General features: G+C 36.7%; 1 protein-coding gene across 5 annotated transcripts in view; it reads right to left on the bottom strand.

Moving 5' to 3' along the window:
* The window catches only part of STARD9 (StAR related lipid transfer domain containing 9), a 102693-nt gene that overhangs the window by 35281 nt on the left and 44793 nt on the right, over window positions 1-22619 (bottom strand). For 4 of the 5 annotated variants that reach the window (XM_016144935.2, XM_016144938.2, XM_016144939.2 and 1 more), the window contains 12 exons: window positions 16549-16665; window positions 15384-15416; window positions 15233-15294; window positions 13713-13825; window positions 10651-10720; window positions 9184-9256; window positions 4151-4218; window positions 2562-2659; window positions 1938-2147; window positions 1660-1757; window positions 697-774; window positions 190-261 (listed from right to left, as the gene is read on the bottom strand). In XM_016144935.2, coding sequence (XP_016000421.2) covers window positions 190-261; window positions 697-774; window positions 1660-1757; window positions 1938-2147; window positions 2562-2659; window positions 4151-4218; window positions 9184-9256; window positions 10651-10720; window positions 13713-13825; window positions 15233-15294; window positions 15384-15416; window positions 16549-16665 — 1092 coding nt within the window. Of the gene's footprint in view, window positions 1-189; window positions 262-696; window positions 775-1659; window positions 1758-1937; window positions 2148-2561; window positions 2660-4150; window positions 4219-9183; window positions 9257-10650; window positions 10721-13712; window positions 13826-15232; window positions 15295-15383; window positions 15417-16548; window positions 16666-17594; window positions 17650-22619 lie in introns of all 5 variants that reach the window. The other variant, XM_016144936.2, reaches the window with a different exon arrangement.

Below are 22619 nucleotides of genomic sequence, written 5' to 3'. Positions count from 1 at the left end.
GCTGGTCACCAGCCCTTCAGATAAACAAATCCTCCACTCAAGGCTCAATGGAAGCAAAAACTGTCTCTAAACGAGACAGAACCTCTCTGTCCTGATGAAGGAGCAGCCCTGGCCCAGAAATGATGGAAGGAAATCAGACCTGCTCCCAGAATGATGTAAAGCTCAAATGAATCTACCTAACACACTCACCTTCAATTCATTCTGCAGAACCAGCTCTTTCAGATTTTCATCCTTTTCCTCATTCAATGAACTGAAGTTTCTCTGCACAAAGAGAGAGATGTACTTTGTGAGTCCCCCACCCTTACTCTTTGAAGGAAGATAAGGTGCAGGCAGATAAAGGAAGGAAAGACAATATCATTCAAATCAGAAACAAATCAGAAGCATAAGTATTTGGGCACAGAATGGTACACAGAAGAATTCAAAGAAATTTTCCTGGAAGGCCCCATTCCCTGTATCTGCCCACACAGAGAATAAGAGCCATTTAGGCAAATGCCCTTTGGACAACAGAGATGTAGTGAGAGGATGCCCATCCCATGTGAAACTACACAGGTAATCATAGCAATACCCATCTGTCTTTGCTCCTGCCCCTGCTCTACAAGCGTCACTTAACTGAGAACACAAAACAAAGCAGGGCTCAGATTCTATGCAGAAGAAAAGGGCCTCCTGAATATAGACAAGTTCTGAATAGTGGCCTACCAGTTCGAAGCTCAGCAGCATGGCTTTCAGTCTTCTAATCTCTTCCCTGAGTTCTCTGATGAGCTTTACGTTTGCATCCTGAAACACAGAGACCTCAGTCACTGCTGACTGATATCAGGCCCCAAAGGGCTGTGAGATGCTACATGTAATTTGCTTGGAAGAAGTGAGTTACTCCTTTGGAGGACCTTCTGGGGCAGTCTTCTCAAAGTGTGGTCCCAGAATCAGCATCAACTTCACCTAAGAATTTATTAGAAATGCAAGTTCTGCCCCCAACCAACTCCTACAAATTGAGAAACCCTTGAGGACTGGGGCCCAGCTGTGGTTTAACCCTCCAGATGACACTAAAGTTTGAGAATCACAGCCTTAGAGCAGGAGGTCAGATAGGTAACAAAAATGCCAGGGCATGTATAGGTAGCAGGTGCTAATCTTCCTGTACTGTGACTAAACTTAGTACCTGCCTAATTACACAGCCTTTTGAAACAGTCCACAGATGGGCTATAGCAGTCTGGTCACCAGTTTGTGATCCCTGCCCTGGAACTGTTCACTGAAATCGCAAAGCATGAAAGGAATTTTATTCAGCTTTCAAAACAAATGAATTCACTATATACCTCTTTTAGTCCAAAACAGAAGTCACTGAATTTGCATAGAAAAAGAAATACAAGCATATATCAACATAAACTCAAGATAAAAGCAGTAAAGACAGAAACTTTTAAATGACCTTTCTTAGAGTAGCAATGGTATACTATTTAGAGGAACATCTAAAATTAATTATTCATAAAAGTTACAAATGAAGTCAATAGAGATATAAGAGAAGGGTATGACCACTGGAAGGATTTCACTCCCTTATCATTTGGGGAACAAGTCTGACAAACTGGGGTGAGTACGGAAAGAAATCGGTGAGAGAGAAAAAACGAGAACTTTGTGTAAAATAAACCAGACCAGGACTTCAGATGAAGATCTCACCTCATTTACCCGAGGCTTGTTGATGATGTTCTTGGCATTGGCTGCATATCTCAGTGTGCTCATGGTCTCACTGTAGCTAGTGTGTGCAGGAGATACAGCTGAGGTAAAAGGAGAAAGTTCAAAAACACACCAAGCTCTCCGACCCAGCCCATAACCATTTGCCTTACTGCTATCATCCATGCTGTATGAGAGACCCTTGATGAAATGGGTGAGCATGTCCCCTTCCCTGTGGCAGAGCACTAGCCCCAACACAGAACCAACTCCAGCATTCCACTCACTGGCAACCATGATGGTTTGGGAGTTGCCTCCAAGGCTGTCCTTCAGCAGCCAGGTCAACACGGAGTCCCGGTATGGAATGTAAGACTGCCTCCGCGAGGGTGCCCCTCCACTGCTGGTCCCAGAAGGAAAGCTAGGCATTCCACTGCCACCACCATCACTGCTTACACTGTTGAGGCTCTGGCAGCTGCTGAATACTTGAGAGTTCTGGGCTTAAAAGACAAAAAATAATAAAAGTGGAAGATGGGAATTCTGAAACAAATACATGAAAACAAAACAATAGTTGGGTAGCACAGACTTAAGTATCACACTTCCTAATCCTTTTTTATATATGATAGGGTGCTTTAAGTTTAAGCCCTGAATTAGACTTTGGGCTCATGACATGGAGGATTTTAGCCACACAATTTTTTAGTCTGCCTCTTTCTGAGATGATAATGCTGGAATGATGGTCACGTTGTGTTCTAAAACAGACAAATATCGATTTTTATGCCCCAAACCAAAAGGTAACTATCAAAAAAAAAAAAAAAAAACCTTATATCTACCCCATTTTGATAAAATGAAAACACATTAAGTTATTTTCCAAAGTCTCTCTCCCACTCAGATGATTCAGTCCATCAGCCAAATACCTAAGGTGGAGATGACAATTCCTAGAGTCACAAGAGACTTGTTGATATTGGCTCCTTCAGTAATCCGGTCTTTACAGTAACTGGGGTCTGCTCTTTCACTAAAACAGAGAATAAAAACAACAAAAACAAAAGCAAACAAGATGATACTATCCTTATAATGCTGTTCAAAGACACTATCCATTATGTTGTATATCACATAAGAGACCTACATAATTCAGTTCTGGAAAAAATGTTACCATCTTATAAATTCACTGGCATTCTTTTGCTCCTCAAGCAATAAAAATCAAATAATTCATTACATTTATGTTTTTATTTTGGCTGCCAGAGCACTTTCAGTTAAATGTCATACTCATTTACAATAATGATTTTAGCGTAGTTTTTAGGCATAATCACTTCTGCTCTACCTCTATTGTTTTATTTCACATTAATGGCTTTGTGGTGTATTGTCATTAACTATCAACTGTCTCAAATTCCTTTTTTTTGAATGGCTGATATAGTTTCTTCCAGACAGCACTTATTTTTTAAGGGAATGTTGTAGCATATTATTTAGCAGTTTTTTTTTAAATTGTTTATTGGGGCAACATTGGTTAATACAACTATATAATTTTCAGGTGTACATTGTGATTTAACATCTGTATATTTTATTGTGTTTACTACCCAAAGTCCAGTTTCCTTCAGCTACCATATATTTGATCCCCTTTACCCACTTCACCTTCCCCCTACCCCGCTATATTTGACCCCCTTTATTCCATCTACCTCTCCTCCTCCCCCATCCCCTAACCTCTGGTAACCACTTGTTTATAGTCCATGTCCATTAATATTCATTGTATATATGTACCACAGTTTCTTTAGCCAATCATCTATCATAGGATACTTTGGTTCCTTCTTTGTCTTGGCTGGCCACTGTGAATAATGCTGCTATGAACATTGGTTTGCAAATATCTTCATGGATATGATTTTTTAAGGTTTAGTAGTTTTAAAATAAGAAAATTTCCTTATGTCATCTTATACGTTTTTGTGTGACCACACTATCCTCAAGACTTTCTTTCTGGATATGTTAAGTGACTATAATTCATGCTTTCTTCTAATACTTAAAAGGCAATATCTTCTCCCCACTACCACAATATTTTTTAAAGCATTTTTTTTTGTAATGTACAGAGCCACATAAAATCAATACTAAGTCAAAGGAAAACAATATGCTAACTCAGTTACCTCTTCTTAGAGTAGTGGTTTTCAATCTTGGCTAAAAATTGGAATCACCTTGGCAGATTTAAAAACTACTGATGCCTGCACTCCCTCTTACTCCCACTATTAATCTGATTTATTTGGTCTAAGATGCAGCTAAGTATTGGGTGATTTTATTAGGCAGCTAAGCTTGAAAACACCTGACATAAAACTTTTCGGCCTTTGGAAAACTATAATTTCTTAATCCAGCATTCAAAGAATGTGTTGGGGTGGGGGTTTTTTTTGTAATTTTCTCAGGATGTAAAATGTGAAAAAGGTTGGAACAAGTTTATTTCCTGTAAAATGGGCAAGAACAAAGTCATTGTCAAAGGAGTAATTCCCTTTGGCTTTGAAATTCTAATTACCTGCCTGCTAGGTCCACAAGGTTGATCTTGCTAGCGATTTCAGAGGGGAGGTTGTTCTCCAGGACTGCCTAAGGAAGAAAACACATTTAAATTAGCTTGTCATTTGGAACAACGTGTTTTTTTCCCCTTAGACACCCTCCTAACCAAAGTGATATGTTGGATTTTTAGCCAACTCACTCAAAAAATCTGTATTTGAATGTGCTCTGAACCAAATGAGCTCTCAGTATCTGAGAGATCCAATCAGTAAGCTCTGGGTCCTTACTTCATTAAAACTACGAACAGAATTTCCAGAGCAGGCAAATCCCCACAAAGTTGTCTGAACACAATTTTCAGGTGCACTAGGAATTTTAGAACGATTTATCAAGCAAATGCTCAACTTCCCTCCAGGGGGCTCTGACTATCACTCCTCTAAAGAGATCCACAGCAAGTGGCTCCTGATGCAGGTTTGTCTCTTGTTAATGAGTCACAGAATGTTACCTTGCAAGGGCAGGCACCCTGCCTTTATAAGTCCTATTCTAGGAGCATCTAGCTCTCAAAAGCAAAACTACTTTTCCTTCTTTTTAAAAAAATTCAATATGGGGTTTGGGGGTTTGTTTTGTTGTTGTTGTTGTTGTTGAACTTTGTATATCCATCACCAAAATCCAGTTTCAAAACATTCCCCAAATTCCTTTCAAATCTGCCTGCCATCAATCTCCATTTCTATCCCCAGGCCCAGGCAACCACGCATCAACATTCTATCCCTATAAATGTCTTCTGAGGATATTTCATACAAATGGAATCATACAATGTCTGGCTTCTTTCGACGTGCATAATTATTTTAAGATATGTACATACTGAGGCATGTATAAATAGTTAAGTTTTATTGCTGAACAGTATTCCATTGTAAGAATATACCATGATTTGTATATCCAGTAACCTCTTGATGGACATTCTGGTTGTCTGCAGTTTTGAACAACAAATAAATTTTGTAACTTATTACAAAATACGAACACAAGTACAAATATGAACATCTGAACATTTGTGTACAAGTCTTTGTATGGACATATACTTTCTCTTGGGAAAATACCTAAGAGTAGAACAGCTAGGACTTAAGATGAAAGACAACTTTTACCCAAAGTTGTACCACTTTACATTCTCACCAGTAATGCAGTGTATGAGAACTCCAGCTCCTATACATTTTCACTATTTAGTATAATCATTCTTTTTAATATTAGCCATTTTAAAAAGTGGGTAGTAGTATTTCATTTGGTTTTAATGTGTATTTCCCTTATAATTAACAATGTTGGGCATCTTTTCAAGTGTTTAATTGCAATCTGTATATTTTCTTTAATAAAGTGTCAGTTTACATTTTTGCCCATTGTTTTGAGTTATTTCTTTACAATTGAGTTTAAGAGAGTTCTTTATGTGTTCTGGATACAAGCCCTTCATCAGATGTATGTTTTACATATAAATTCTCCCAAGCGGTGGCTTTATTTTCATAATAGTATCTTTCAAAGAGTAGTTTTAAATTATCTTTAAAAAAAAAAAAAAAAAACTTTACCAATTCCAAAGTCACAAAGGTTCTCCTATGTTGTCTTCTACAAGTTTAATAAGGTTTTACGTTTATGTCTATTACTCAGTTTGAGCTAAGTTTTGGATAAAGTACAAGATATTGATCAAATTTGTTGTTTCCGTTTTTTTTTTTTAACATATGCATATCCAATTGTTCTATCACTATGTTGAAGAGACTAGACATTCTCCACTGAACTGCCTTTGCAACTTTGTTAAAAATCAGTTCCAATGATCTGTTTGTCATAATATTAATGCCGCACTATCCTGATTAGCTTTATGCAGTATATGGTTTATCCTAGAGAATCTTCTTAGATTTAAAAATAACAAGTATTCTGTAAATGTTAAGTGGAGTGTCCTTTAAATGTCATGTCACAGTTGATAACATTCCTCAAATCTTCTATATCTTTGATTTCTGTCTAGTTGTTCTACCAATCATTGAAAGTGGGATACTGAAATCCCCAACTATTGTCATTGAATTGTCTTTCTCTGTTCAATTCTGTCAATTTTTGTTTTATGAATTTAGAGCGCTATTGTTGGGAGCACATACATTTAGAATTGTCATATCTTCTTGATGGATGAATCTTTTATCATTATGAAGTGTCTGTCTCTAGTATTTGTCTTAAAATATATATATTTTTTTGTCTAACAATATAGCACTCTAGCTCTCTTGTGGTTACTATTTACACAGTGTATCTTTTCTCATTATTTTCAACCTATCTGTATCTTTGAATCTAAAGAGTGTTTCTCATAGACAGCATAGTTAGGTCTTTCTTTTATCCAGTCTGATAATCTGTACCTTCATCCATTCACACGTAATTAGTGGTATGTTCTAAATTATGTGTTTACTTATTTTCTCTGATTTTTTTGTTCCTGTTCCCTTTCACTTCCTTCTGTCTTAAATAGTATATTTATTCTACCATTTTAATTTCTGCCAATTTTTAATTATATTCTTGAGCTACTTTCTTAGTGGTCGCTCTATAGATCACAATGTGCATCTTGTCATGATCGACTTTAAAATAAAACTTAATTCCTATAAAATATAGAAACTTTACTCAAATATCTCTCTTCCTCCTCACTCCTTTGTGTCATTATTGTCGTATGTATGACAATGTATATTTGATGTACAACATGGCATTATTATTTGTTTTACACAATTTTATTCTTTTAATGACATTAGAAGAAATGAGAAGGAATATATTTAAATAGCCTTTTATACTTACCCACATATTTACCATTATGAACACTTTTCATTTCTTCCTACAGACTTAAATTACTTTTTGATATCACTTTTAGTCTGAAATATTTCATTTAGTTTTCTCATAAGATAGGGCTGCTAGCAATGAATTCCATATTTTTTTTCAATCTAGGTATGTTCTTATTTAATCTTCATTTTTTGAGAAAGAGTTTTGCTGCACAGCGAAATCTTGGTTCACAGTTTATTTTCTTTCAGCACTATGTTTTCTGGGGTCCACTGTTTCTGAGAAGTCAGCCATTAATCATGTAATTACCATCCAGTCATTTTTCTCTAGCTGTTTTTAAGATTTTCTCTTTCTCATTCAGCAGTCTGACTATGATATGCCTAGGTATGTATCTTCTTGTTTATTTTACTTGGAATTCTTAAGTTTCTTAGATCTGTAGGTTAATGATTTTCAATAAATTTGGGGATTTTTTTTCAACCATTATTTTTCAAATGTTTCTTATGTCTATTCTCTTTCTTTTTTGGAATTGCCGTTATACCTATGTTGGCAGACCTGATGCTGTTCCACCAGTCTGTGTGGCTCTGTTCATTTTTCTTCAAATTTTTTACTTCTCTTCTTCAAATTGGATGATTTCTATTGGTCTATCTTCAGGTTCACTAATTCTTCTGCCATCTCAAAACTGCTATTGAGTTCCACTAGTGAAATCTTCATTTCAGTTGTACGTTTCAATTCCAGAATTCCCATTTAAAAAAAAAAAAATCCTTATCATTTTACTGAAATTCTCTCTAGTCACTATTATCATGTTTTCCTTTAATTCTTTAAACATGGTTTCCTTTAGTTCTTTAAACCTATTTATATTAGTTGCTTTGAAGCCTCGGTATGCTAAATCCAACATCTAGAGCACTAAGAGTCAGTTTCTATTGATTTTTACCCCCTAAACATGGGTCACATTTTCTAGTTTGTTTGTTTTGCATTTGTTTGTTTGGCTGAATACTAGATATTTTAAATAATATACTATAACAATTCTGGATTCTGATTTTTTCCGATTGAGGGTGGTAGTAGTTGTTTTGTTTGGTAACTTGCCTGGACTAAATCTATCTCCTCCATAATATGCAGCCAAAGAGGTCTCTGCTCAGTTTTTTCCCTGGTTTTTAATTTTAAACTTGACTTCTTAGGGGCCATCCTGTATCTGCATAGCTTAGAGTTAAGCCAAAGATTGATCAGAAATTATAGTCAAACACACAGAGCCAACAAGACTTCTATTGTCTGTTGATGGATCTATGCATGAGCTGGGGAATGCAATAAAAGTTTAGGTAGTTTTTAAGTTTATCCCCACATCCACTAGCCACAGGGGCCTTCTGTTTCTCTTCTGCACAAGTGTGTAGATTCTGCCAGTTAGTGCTGCATGGCTGGCTTGAGCCTGGATAGTCTCTGCTATGCATGTGCACAGCTTCTATTCCTCAGGATATGCGAGACTCTTATCAAGCCCTCTATGACTATAGCATCTCCCAGAATACTTCATAAATCCCCAGATAGTCTTCCAGTTCATTCTTGCCTGAAACAGACCTACAATCTCAGGCTAATGGAACCGCTTGCCCTTCCTGTTCACTTGCCACTGAGATCACCACTCTAACCGATGATTCTCCAAATAAACACCTCTGGCAGTGGCAGCATCAGAGTGCCCAGTTTTCACAGCCTCCCTTCCCTGACTGAACTACCTCACTGACAGAGATTGGGGTATAGGTAAGGATGGGAGCAGCCCAAGTCAATATGCCACACATCTGTGCTGTTTTTACCTGCAATTCAGTAGTTTTCTTGAATATATACTTCTCAGTTTATTACATGCCTGTGACCTATTTTTAGAACAGAGTAGTGGTTGCTTTTGACAGTTTTGTCCGCTTTATAGTTGCCTTTTAGGGATAGGATTTGTTGATCTCCTCACTCTATCATAATGGACATGAATCCACTTTTTCATTTTGATGCTTATTTTTATTTCAATCTTGCTTTTCATTTAAAGTTCCCATATTGAGATATAGATATGAAAATGCTTTAAAATGTTAAAAGTAAAATATAAGTAGGAGACATTTTGATTAGTCTTATAAAATGCCTCTACTCTTCCTAGGTATATAGCTTAATACACTGTATGTAGGTCCTCCTTATATTAGGTCATTATCGAAGGGCCTATAAATGGAAGGGTAAGAGGAAAGGGAAAAAAAAAGACAAGAAGGTAGTCAGAAGGGACGAGAGGAAGAAAGAACTTACCAAATATAAGAGGTAACCAACCTGTGTGTAGTGGATAGTAAAGACGGCATGGGATCTGCTGCTGGACTCATGAACATGGGTAGCTGCTGTGATTCTGTATATACAAGGCAAGACAGTTAGGACAAGGATTGTTTATGCATGATGGATCCATAAGGATAAATGGGGAACACAAGAAATTTTAGTGCTGAGGTTCACAGATGAGAATCATAAAACATCCATAGTTAGTCCAGTACAGTTAGGAAAGTAGTCCAATGAGGGCAGCAGCAGCACTTTAGGTACTGATATCTGAGAACAAATGGGAGTGTATCGTCACTCTGAAACTACATTAGAACTTTTTTTAAGCAATAGAAGCAAAAATCAGAGCTGAAAAGGGGAATACTGAAACGTCATTAACCTGGAAGAATGTCCCCGAGACAGACACATTAAATAAATGGAGGTAGAGAGCTTGCTGGAGTAGAAGCCTCAAAGACAGGGAAAATAGTGATTAAATAGAGAATATTAATTTTATAGTGTCAGAAAGCCTTTTGAAATGAGATCTTGAATTAATCAACATCATGCTTAAGCCAGATAGAATTCATAGTCTCCGTTAGAAATTTATTCCACTGTTAAGTCAGGAGAGCCTTCCCTTTATGTGAATCTAAGTCGATTGTGTTCAGTTTAAGACCACCTATTGATTTCTGTTCTCAGAGGAGCTAGAGAATTGAAGAAGAGAGTCAAAATCTACAAGCTGCTCTCATGATTAAAGGATAAAAAGGAAAGGTGAAGCCTAACACTTTAAAAGTCAAGGAACTCAGGGTATCCAGGAGATCAGAAGCAAGTACCTCCAGGAGTTCCAGGACACTCAAGGAAAAGAATATTCAATTAAAATTTTTTTTTCCTTTATGTTCAATTAACTTGCACCTGATATTAATAGGGTAAATAGAAGTCATTAAACTTCCCTTGATCAAAGGCTATCTTTTCAGGTATATACTAATAACATTCTAGTATTTCATAGTAATTAACATAAGGAAATTTATCACAATTTACAATAGCATTTAGGAGAGTCAACAGCACTTAGATATTTCATAGCAGATTCAAACACTCTTTTTGAGTAATCTTTACAAGTACACACTTGTAAAGTGCACTGTATCAGTCCTTATCTCTAGTAAGCCCAAGGAGAGAACAATGCATGCAAGAATCTATTCTTTGATTGAAATAGCAGAAGTTGTGTACTGTAAGACAAAGCACTGAGTAAACCTCTGGGCTTACTGCCTAGTATTACTATATCCAAAACAAACTCAAGCTTCATTATTAGTGAGAAGAGCAATAAATCTGAGTCACTGCACCTTACCCTAGGTACATTACCATATTGAGAAAGACCTCCTCATTGTGAATGTGGGGAGATGCAAAGAGAAGTATTGTCATAATCATCGTATACTCCAAAGGGAAATGAGACACAGGAAGAAAAATGAGGCTGAAAAGAATGACAGGAACAAACAAACCTGTTACCTGTTTGCTATTCCCTCCTCCAAGAGTTGAATCACTTGCTCATAGTTGGTAACTACATGTTGAGATAAACCTATTAGATTTGTAAGGGGGAAAAAGATTTTAAATAAAATTTTTGGTAAAGTTTAACCTGTAGGCCTTTACCTTTATCATGCCTACTTCATATCATCTCATAGACATGGGGGAACTTGCTAAATTTATTTAGATGATAACCAACAAATATTCATTGGGAGTCTACCATTAGGCATTATGATAGGTTCTGAGAACACAGAGATTATAGTCTACAATTCACCTAGTAGTGACAATGACAACAAAAACAATAACAATAATTCCTTGCAATTTTGCTATGTAGATTAAAAAAAAAAGTCCTTATATATTATTTCATTTGGCCATCACTAAATTTCTAAAGTATACAGATGCAATCTCCCCACAAAATGACAGACTCAGTTTGGCATAGAAAACATATGGTACACATATCCGTATCTTCCCAAAGTTTACAATCATGAGAAGTTATACTATATAAGACAATTGGGCCAAGTGCCATAGGAGTAGAACAGATAATAAATGCTAAAGAGATCAGAGGAGTAATCAGAGTAGGTTCCATGAAGGAAGTGAGACTTGAATTTGGCCACCGTAGAACAGGAAGGATTTAAAAAGGTGAAGAGTTGCTTAAAGACATGGAAATAAATTTTTATGACTGGTTGCTGACTGAATTGAAAAGGTCCTTTATAATCGTGCTAGGAAATCTCTATATTAGAGACTCAGGAGAAAATAAGTTCACAGACTGATTGCTGAATACAATTACACTAAAAATTAGCAAAGTAATTTGAACATTAACCAATTTTTTTCATTTAAGGAATTATATTTAGATGTGATACTAGATTTGTGGTTATTTTAAAAAAATATTCTTTATCTTTTAGGGCTATATACTAAATTATTTATAGATGAATTGATGTGACATCTGGAATTTGCTTCAAAAAATATAGGATGGGGAAGGTGGACAGGAATGTAAATATAGCAGGACTGGCAAAGAATTAATGGCTATTGTAATGGGTGGCAGGTACATGGAGATTCATTATGGCAGTCTACTTTTGTGCATGTTCAAAATTCTTTATAATACAGAGTTTTAAAAATTTAACCAAGGATGGAGACATTCTGCTTTTAGTAATAGCAAATTAGATCTTATAAGCCAAACCTTCTATTTAACACTATTAGAAAAAGTTGGACACAGGAATATACCCAAAGGAAATGAAAACATTAACTCCAAAAGATATCTGTGCCCCCATGTTCATAGCAGCATTATTGACAATAGCCAAGACATGGAAACAACCTAAGTGTCCATCACGGTTGAATGCATAAAGAAGTTGCGGTATCTACACAAAATGAAATATTCCTCAGCCATTAAAAATTAAAAAACAAGGAAATTCTGCCATTTGCAACAACATAGATGGACGTTGAGGGCATTATGCTAAGTGAAAATAAGTCAGACAGAGAAAGACAAATACCATATGATCTCACTTACGTGTGGAATCTAAAAGAAAAAACAAAACTCATAGAAAGAGATGAGAGGTGCGGTTTCCAGAGGTGGAAGGGGAGGGGGGTTTGGAGAAAGGTGGTCAAAAGGTTATAAGATAATTAAGTACTAGGGATGTAATGAATAACATGATGACTACAGTTAATTCTGCCCTATGATACATGTGAAAGTTAAGAAATTAAAGCCTAAGAGTTCTCATAACGAGGAAAATATTTTTTTTTTGCTTCTTTTTTTGTGTCTATATGAGCTGGTGGGTATTAACAAACTTACTGTGGTAATCATTTCATGATATATGTAAGTCAAACCATTATGCTGCACATCTTAAACTTACACCTTAAAAGTGGAAAAAATTTAAAAATTAAAAAAAAAAAGAAGAAGAAGGACGTCCCGAAACAACAACATAAAAAACTGAATGAATTACAAAAGAAATCTGTGTGAAGACACAGAGGAATAACCAGATAGCAAAAAATTTCCAGGCCATATATTGGGGGAAGATAGAAACCCAGAGATAAGGCCAGCATCTGGGGAGAGAGGAAACTCCAACTGGCTCTCAGCAATATAAATGGTATTTATTGTTTCTAGTCTGCCATTTATGATGGAATGTTTGGAGAATAACACTGGTAGCAGAATCAGTGACTGGTACACCTACTGAGTCAGCCACCAGCCATGCCATGATAAGAGAAGAGACCAGTTCTTGATCTTTCATGTCCCTCTCTTTGTCAGGATTTAAATTAGCATATTGCTAAGAGAATAAGAGCATAAAATTTATAGATTACTTCTTATGAGTTTCCTTGAAGGGCAAAAACTTCCTCCAGAAAGAACCCAACTTAATAGCAAGACCTAGACTAATAGAATAAGACAGATAATACCAAACACCAAACATCATGCTTGATGAGGAAGCAGCTCAAACCCTGCCCCATGTCCGACATCTCCCCACCTCCTTGTCACCACCAATGGAAAAGAAACTACCCCAAAAATGAACCTAACTGGACTGGGAATCAGTCCAAGACCTGCTGGATTTGGCACCACAGACCCAACCTTTTTCCATGCCACTTGCCCCCTCATTCACATGCTTTAAACACAATGACGTCCTTGAAACCATTAAGCCCTTCTCTCAGGCTCCAACTCCCTCTACTTGAATCACTCTTCCCCTCACTACACCATTCTTCTAGCTCCTGTATCCCCTCAAGGTTCAGCTTAAAATGTTATCCCCTCGGAGTAAGCTTTTCCTGACTGCCCCATGCAAATAGGTCGCCTACAATGCCCAATGTTCTTTTCCATCACTGAGTCTATTTTTTATTAGCTTTTATCACAGCTTATAATTGTTTGTCCTGACTCACCTCCACAAGACTGTAAGCTTGCCTGTGAGAGCAGACCTGTCTTTTCTATTTATCAGTACATAGCCAGTGTCTAGCTCAGTAGCTGGCACAGAGTAAGTATCCATTACACATTTATGAATAAATCAGTAACCATAAGGAGAGCTTCCCCAGCTCTGACCTGGTCTCAGACCTCCAGGACCACAGTGGCTCACCTTGTACATAGGGCCCCATCTCTGGGTGCTCCCTGACCCGCAGGGTATAGGACTTTTTTTGAACAGATTGCTTCAACAGATCTCTCACTCGTTCATTATAGATTTCCAGAAAACTAGAAAAATGCAGAAAAAAACATAGATTTTGAAAAATGGTCATGTCTTTTCAAAATTTGATCTTGAAATAAGTAGGAAAAACATCAAACCAAGAATCAGAAGGTCCTAAAACTTGTTTCAGTTCCATTTCTGATAGTCTAAGACCTTGATCACGCCAGGGTTCCCCTTTGAGTCTCTTTCTACATGTGTACAACAGGGTTTTTGGCACTGGCTATCAGCACTTCACAATTTTAGGTTTACAATGTCAGTGTTGATTTAAGTTTAACCTTCAAGAGGCTATTTCAGTATGATTTTAGGGTATGTTGCCACAAACCTGTGCCTTGATCAGACCACCACAACACAGAGTCTACAAGCTTGTTTGTTAAAGTAGTTTTCAAACAAGATCTTTGAGCTCTCTTATTCTGTGAAGGCATCTCAAGGGCCAATGCTGAGCAATGAAGGATGCTAAGTGATAAGGATTCTAGACTCCACCCCAATTTAAGTAGGACAGTTCTCATTTTATCTGTTTTATACACTGGGATTCTGTTTAAGCCATGCTCTAATAGCTATCTATTGGCATTTTATTCTTTTTAAAGATAGTAATGGCTACAATTCTTTATTAAAATCAGTATAGATTTTGATAAACAAGAAAGCAGGTTTCTCACAATAAAGTCTTCCTGACCAGAGCACAGGCACTTGCCTGTACAGCCAGCAGTCAGAAAAAAAAGGCTCAAGCTCAAAGCTGAACTCTATGCACACTCTTCTTATAAATTATTTCTCCTTAACCTTCTCATATTTAGACACAGGAATCTCAGATGTCTCTTAGAACAGGGGTTCCCAGATTTTATGTGGGTGATAAAAATGTTCTGGAATTAGATAGTGATGATGGCTGGACAATCTTGTAACTATCAGGAGACATCACTAAACTGTATACTTTAAAAGCATGAATTTTAAGGTGTAAGAATTAAATCTTAATTTTTCTTTTTAAAAAGGACACTGAACACCAAAAAAAAAAAAAAAGAATACAGAGAATTAATGGCAATTGGTAATCTTTTGTCAACTTTTCCATTATAGACTGGTTAAAACTAGTCTGGAAACTAGAGTTTGGGAATGACTAACCTGGAGAATAACACAGTGGGGGTCTGGAGAAAAAATTCTAAAAGCTAGTATAAAACTGTACAGAGAGTAAAGGAAAGGAAACAGACAGCTAGGGCAAGCTGGTACAAAAGAGATAATTGCTTGTTAAGCCTGAGGATAAAAATTTAAGTTTTCTACAACCCCAAAACCCAAGTATGTTTCTCATCTCCCTGTACTACAAGATACTTTTGCTGTGACTTTTCTCCATTCCTCTGGAGGACAGCTGAATATACTAGAATTTGGAGTGGAAATAAGAACATTTTAGGCCCCAGAGCCTAAGAGGTTCTTACCTTACTTTTATCCTACAGGAAGAAGGCAGTGGGGCATAGTCTTCCTCCCTGAGGAAGAGACCCTGCACAAACCAGAGGGTTGGAATTTCATTGAAGGGAGTGTACAAAGGAAACCTACTTTGACAGAATCCAGTCAAAAGAGAGTCTATACCTCACATATCCGTGGCGTCAGCCCAACAGAGGCCTGGAGAACAGAAGAAAGGAAAGCATTACTATGCACTCACGGTGATGCTCTCCCCCAACACCCAGGAACCATCCTTAGCAGGGGAATAGGCTCATGGGCTCCTTGTGTAGCCTCTTCACTTTACGGAGTTTCACCAGCAGTATGCAGAAGACTTGATTTGCCAGTGCTCTCAAGAGATAGTCATGGGAGGAATGTACCAGTTGAGAGGCAGATTATATCCACAAGAAGGAAGACAGAAGAGGCTAGCAAACCCAGATACCTGCTTTTTTGCAAAGAAGGTTACATCTTTCTTGGATAAACCAGTTTTACAACTGTGGTCCCTCCCGGAACCTTTCTCCTATCCCTACACACACAGAGGACTAGAGCATATGGGTGATAAAAAAAAAAAAAAATTAGAGAGAAGTGCCTTCTCTTTTCATCTTGGACCCTGTGCTAACTTATACTCAGGTTAAAAGCTTTATATCCCTAGTTTAATGCATTTTCTTCTTTTAATTTCAAATATATAAAATCACATTAATATGGATGTAGTAAACAATCAGCTAAGCTCAAGGCAGTAGGAACAATTTTTCAGGAGGTACAATGTCTCAGAGAATGTCTCTGTGTAGTGTTGTCACCTGCCCCTGGAGTTCATCTCACTAAGGGACTTTTAAGTCTAAAACAAAGAGGTATTTTTAGGGAATTCTACCCTTCTAATTTCCATGATTAAAAAAAAAAAAAAGGCTCTCATAAGTCCTACGTACTTTTGAAAGCTCCCATCACAGTAGCTGAATTTCCTGCTTCTTTCTAACACTCAGGTCTAAGATACATATCCTCATGTCAGCAAAGTCCTAGCCAGCACATAAGATTCAGTAAATGGTATGAGAAATTCAGAAGGACTGACAACAGGTCTGCTTCATCAAAGGGAGTCATAAAATTCTAAGGTTCATCAGCATTAAAAAATGGGGCTAATTTTCAAAGTTTACCTTTCAATTAAAGTGCTGAGAAACCCATTCTTAATATAGAAGAGGGCCCATTAAATCTTGTTAAAAGGTGACTGTCTATGAAACTCACGTTCTCCCAGTGGCAAGGACAATGCAAGATTCAGGCTTGCTGTGGCATTAGGAAGATACCTCATTCCAATGCCAATACTCACTGGGGTCCCCAGCATGGTGTATGTCTTCCCGGAGCCTGTCTGCCCATACGCAAAAAGGCATATGTTATAGCCTTTGGCAGCTCCAGACAGGACCTCAGTCCCCAAATCCTGGAATATCTGTAACAACAAAAGTAGAGAGCATGTCACTGTGGTCCTTCTTCCCAAAGCAAATTTAGAATTATTGTTTAATCTAAAAATATTACAAAATGTTTCAAACATATATGACTATAAGTTCTCTACCGTTTCACAAGAATCAGCTAAGTTTCAGAAAAAAGATTACTAAGAAAAATTCATTCAGATACTTTTTAAAGTGCTTACTGTATGCTGGGCACAATGCTAGGTGCTAAAATTGATATGGTACAAAATTGACATGGTCCTTAATTTAAAGGCAAAAGGCAAACACATGCAAGCAAACAGTGAAGAAAGACCATGCACATTCTTTTTCCTTCTAATTCCAAGAAAGTGTTTTGTATGGTTAATCAGACAAAGCTACAATGAAACATTGCCCAGAATATTTACAAATTCAGGGTCTCAAGACACCACCGTGAGGATGTTAAGCCTTAAAGTTAGGGAGGTGTTTTCCCTATGGGTCTCTTTTTTATATGCTCTGTCCTCAGATTGATCCTAATAGCTGACTGGTTCTGCTGGTCACTCATCTCTGTGGTAGTCAGTTTTAGTGAATCAGAAACAGCCAGAGGTCCTCATGTGAAAACCCCTGTACAATATTCTGTGTAATGCAAGCAAGTCCTATTGGACTCTGTTAGGCAGACCCTGGTCTCTGGAAAAAAACAGTCTGGCTCATAGGGAAGGCAAAGTTTCCCAGGTCTACCGGTCCTCAGCAGAATGCCACATGGACATCTGCACCCCATGGCCGTATAGTGGACATCTATCCTTTGTATTATTGTTGCTCAGCATCCAAATACTCTCCCTATTTGGGGGGAATCTCTGATTGTGTCAGTCTTGGTGGAAGAAGGGCCCAACTCTCCATGGCAGAAGTCAGACAAGCAAGATACTCCTCTCCATCTCCTGGCAGCTAGAACACTAACCTGTGAAATAAGGCCCACCAAGGAGGTGCTCCCACTTGGATTTGGAAAGAATGACCTAAAAACAAAATGACTGGTAAATTCTTAATGGGTAGCATTGAGTCCAATAGCACTACATCTTGAGCATGGTACAAGTGCCAAGTGCCAAGCGTGGTGACCAAATCAGGTTTTGCCTGGCTTCCCTGCTAGGTAGGGTCCCATGGTGTCCTACCCATTTTTCACCTCTTGGTTCAATTCTGTGAACTACCTGATAAATTTCCAAATTGGAATGTAGCTGTCACCTTTCATAGCTGGGTGATCTTGAACAAGTTACTTAAACTTTTTAAGCCTCAGTTTCTTCAGCTGTAAAGTAGATATTTTATATCTATATTACAGGTTCATTATAAAGATTAAGTGCGCTAATACACGTAACTATGGGCAATAGGGACAAAGACAGGAGTTGCTGACTCAAGACCACACTACCTGGTTCTGTGTTTTAGCAGCTGCAGCTATGCTTCTTGGCCAGTGAACTATTTATATTTCGTTTTGTCTTCTCCCCCCCCCCCCCAATGCTTCTAATATTCAGACACAGGGCTAAAAGAATCTGGGGAATAGTGAAAGATGGGGTATTGAACCATTCCCACCCCTCCTGCCCAATCTCCTTCCCAGCTCTGTATTTCTCTCTCTCTCCATTCACTCACGTCTATGTTAGCAAAGCTGAAAATCTGGCAGGGTTTTCTTGGCTCCTGACATTTGTCTGGGTTAAATTCCCAAGGACTGAAGAGGAGGGGTCATTGCTCTTTGTCAGACCACTTGAGTTGGCTGTCATCCATTTACTAGTTAGATGTTCCACCTTTCTAGCAAGTTAATGCTCCAGCAGGAAGTAAGAACAGAGGCACAGACAGAGCAAGGCCACATCTATCCAAATGTTACTTCTTCCCACTGCTCACACACAGCTGAGCAGAGTGAGCTCAGCAGATTATAAAGGAAAACAACAGAATGTTACTTTGTCCATGTCTTTATCCAAATTCAAATACTCACCCAGAGGTTTTATGAAAAACATCTTTGAAGATACCATTTTTACTCAAGAGTAAAAGATGTCAATAGGCAAAACCAGTAGGCTCCAAACCTGGAAACGGGTGGAAATGTTAAGACGACGCTACTGTTCTTAAAGAAGTGTGAGGCTTAGCTCATCATAAGTTCCAGGGAAAAGCACAGCCTTAGATAGAGTACAACAGGGCCAGATGACACCAGAGTCCACTCTCGCCATGATAATATAATGAAGGAGATGGAAACAGCTCAATGTAAATACTAAGAACAGTTATAAAGCTAAAATAAGTCACCAAAAGCCAGTCTAATCTATAGAGTCCAATTCAGGAGGAGAGATAAGCAGTTTGACTTTTTTCTGGAGTAAAAGTAGCTGAAAGCATTAAATACACAAATTAACTATGCGTAATATAGCACTTCCAGCATTTTTAAGTACTAGATATGGGACAGACCACTGCAATCTGTTGTATGGAGACTCCCAATATCTCAAGCCAAAACAGAAAGATCTACCAATATACATTGCCTCAGGGCAACTGAATCTAGGAATTAGAATTTTTTAAAAAGTTCTCAAAAGAATGAGAAGACAAGCTACACACTGAGAGAAAATATTTGCAAAAGACATCTGATAAAAGAATACTATCCGAAATACACAAAGAATTCTTAAAATGCAACAAAGAAAATAATTCACCTGATTAAAACATGCATGAAAGATCTGGACAGATGTGTTACCAAAGAAGATATATACATAGTAAACAAGCATATGAAAAGATGTTCAACATCATATGTCACTGAGAATGCAAATTAAAACAAGGAGATACCACCACACACTTATTAGAATGACCAAAATCCAACACAATGACACTACCAAATATTGACATGGATATGAAGCAACAGGAACTCTCATGCATTGCTTGTGGGAAGGGAACAGTCATTTTGAAAGAGAGATTGGCAGTTTTTACAAAACTAGATACAGTCTTACAATCAAGTAATCACACTCCTTTGTATTTATTCAAAGGAGTTGAAAACTTATGTCCACACAAAAACTTGTAGACAAATGTTTATAGCAACTTTATTCCAATTGCCATAATGGGAAGCTGCCAAGATGTCCTTCATTAAGTTAATGGATAAATAGGTGGTGGTACATCTAGACACTGGAATATTCAGTGCTGAAAAGAAATGGTCTATCAAGCCTTGAAAAAATATGGAGGAAACTTAATGCGTATTACTAAGTGAGAGAAGCCAATTTGAAAAAGCTATATACTGTATGATCTACTATATGATTTTATGGAAAACAAACTATGGAGAGTGTAAAATGATCATTGATTGGCAGGGGTCGGATGATAGATGGAACACAGAGGATTTTTAGGGCAGTCAAACTATTCTATATGATACTATAATCTTGTATACATGTTGTTATACATTTGTCCAACCCATATAATGTACAAAATCAAGAATGAACCCTAATGTAAACTATGGATGTTGGGTGATAATGATGTCTCAATTAATGTAGGTTCATCGATTGTAATACATGGACCACTCTGTATGAGATGTTGATAGCTGGAGAGCAGAAGGTATATATGGGATCTCCCTGTACTTTGTGCTCAGCTTTTTGAGGAACCTAAAATTGCTCTAACAAATAAAGTCTATTTTTAAAAAATAAAATCAACAAGATATATCTTAAGGGATGGGCTTTCCAAATATTAGAAACATTATTGACAAACTCTTCTTGAAAACTGCTAGGATCAACTATGTCACTGGAGATTTCATGATGACTGTTTAAGGTCCAAAAATAATGGCTGCCCTGTATTTTCCTAAAGGAACTTTTCACTGAGATTTTTTTGCTTGCTTGTTTTTAATAGTCCTGTAGTTCTATTATATATTACGTCCTCTAAACCCCACATAGACTCATAACAACAAAAAAATCTGTGACTTCAATTTAAGATAAGAGTTCAAAACAATGAAATAAATATTGATTTCAAATATAGGTCTCAGAAACTGTTCAATCAGTGAGAAGAGGGACATTTCAACTGCTAGAAATCATTCAAACATATGTTTTCACTAATGCTGGTAGTTACTCAGGAAAACCTCAAGTAACCCAGAGTTGACTTATTTACACTTCTCATCACATAGAGACACTGAAGTAAGGTTGGTACTCTTTGTGGTTCCACTGACCCATTTTCTCTCCAAACTTGTGGTGGCAGTATAGAAAAGTAAGGTTCAGGGTCCACTAGTTGAAGGAGAATATTTACGTAAAATATATAACTTCACGGGGGCTTAAATTTGGAGAAAGAGCTTAGAATGATTTCTCTTTAAAGGAAGAGAAATCAAATGTAATTAAAAAAAAATTTTTTTTTAAACAGCTATACTTATAGTGTACTGGTTAAGAACATAGGCTTGGGAACTTTCTAGGTTCAAAGCCTAGCTCTTTGGGTAAGTAACCTTATCTCAGTTTCCTCAGCTGTGAAATGGAGATTTTAAAAGTACCTTAAACTCATAGGGTTAGGGTTAATCATGTAAATACATGTACAGTCTTTAGAACAATGTCTGGCACAAAGTAAGCACTAAATAAATGCAAATTTTTACTGTTATTACATATTATCATTTCCATTTTTCTATATAAGAACTGCTCAAAAGAGTTATCTTGCTCTGTGGTAGTCTCATATATTTTAAAGGGAACTATGTGCTTATTTTGGAAACTAGATACTTGAATACAGATACCGTAGTTAATAAGTCCCAACTTCACACAGATATCTTTTGAACAACTTCTACTTTCTATCCTATTAAAAATTTATTTCCAAAAAATTACAGAAACCATTAAATTTAAGTAAAATAATAATTAAAACTCTTTCTTCATACCTTGAGGATTTTGCTAAGGCCAAGCAATTATCCTTTTCCTTTTATAAATAAGAAAATCATGTCACTTGAGAGACAGGTAATCTATCCAACAAAATACATGAAGTTCTCAGCCCTTAATACTTTCCCACAGAAAGGCTTCTTTTTCTTCTAGCTTCCTTTTTTAAAAAATTGAGGTATAACTGACATAACATTATGTTAGGGATACGACATAATGATCCAATATTTGCATATGTTGCAAAATAATCATCACAATAAATAAGTCCAGTTAACATCCATCACCATACAACTAAAAACTTTTTCCACATAATGAGAACTTTCAATATCCACCCTCCTAGCTACTTTCAAATATGCAGTACAGTATTATTAACTATAGTCACCATGCTGTCTATTATATGTCCATGACTTACTCATTTTATAACTGGAAATTTGTCTTTTTTGACCCATACATTTGTTGTGAAATAAAATTACTATCATAAACTAAGATTTTCACATAGAAAAGAAATTCTTCAGTAGTGTTTTGTTATTCACCTAAAGAAATATTTATAAGAAAATGCCTTTACAGTCTATGATGCATTCTGCTTAAATGGATTTTAAATATTACTTATCTCTCTTGGTCTACAACTCCATTGTTAAATTAAAAGGATTACACTAGAAAAAATTTTTCTCTTTTAGTAAAACTGTTAATACAGTAATATCATCTTTACTGACAAGAATCGGTATTTGAGTATTCACTGTGAGAATTAGTCTTATAATGTTTTATATAAATATGTCAAAAATAGAAAAAAACACAAAATGCAAATAAAAATAATTACTCTATTTAAATTGTTAAAATTTTGGTGTATAACTTACTCTTTCAGACTTTTGTTCTATTCCTAGATAACATCCAATGTCCCTTCCAGGTCTTTCTTAAATTCTAATGTAAATATAGTAATTAAGAGCAGTAATTGAACATAATGAGGATACTATACTGAGCCTAGTTGTTTTTTTCACTTGTTATAATTATTTATGATATTAAGATGTACACTTTTCCCTACATTAATACATAACTTAATATTTTTCATTTTATTTAAAAAATTTAATTTCCCAAGTGGGGAAGCATACTTTAGCCCCACCCATCAGGTAACCAAATCTGTCTAAGCCACAGCC

This window comes from Rousettus aegyptiacus, unplaced genomic scaffold (genome assembly GCF_014176215.1).
Source record: "Rousettus aegyptiacus isolate mRouAeg1 unplaced genomic scaffold, mRouAeg1.p scaffold_m13_p_3, whole genome shotgun sequence".
Taxonomy (NCBI): domain Eukaryota; kingdom Metazoa; phylum Chordata; class Mammalia; order Chiroptera; family Pteropodidae; genus Rousettus; species Rousettus aegyptiacus.
The sequence above is the reverse complement of the archived record's forward strand: the minus strand, read 5'-3'. Positions and strand labels throughout refer to the sequence as shown.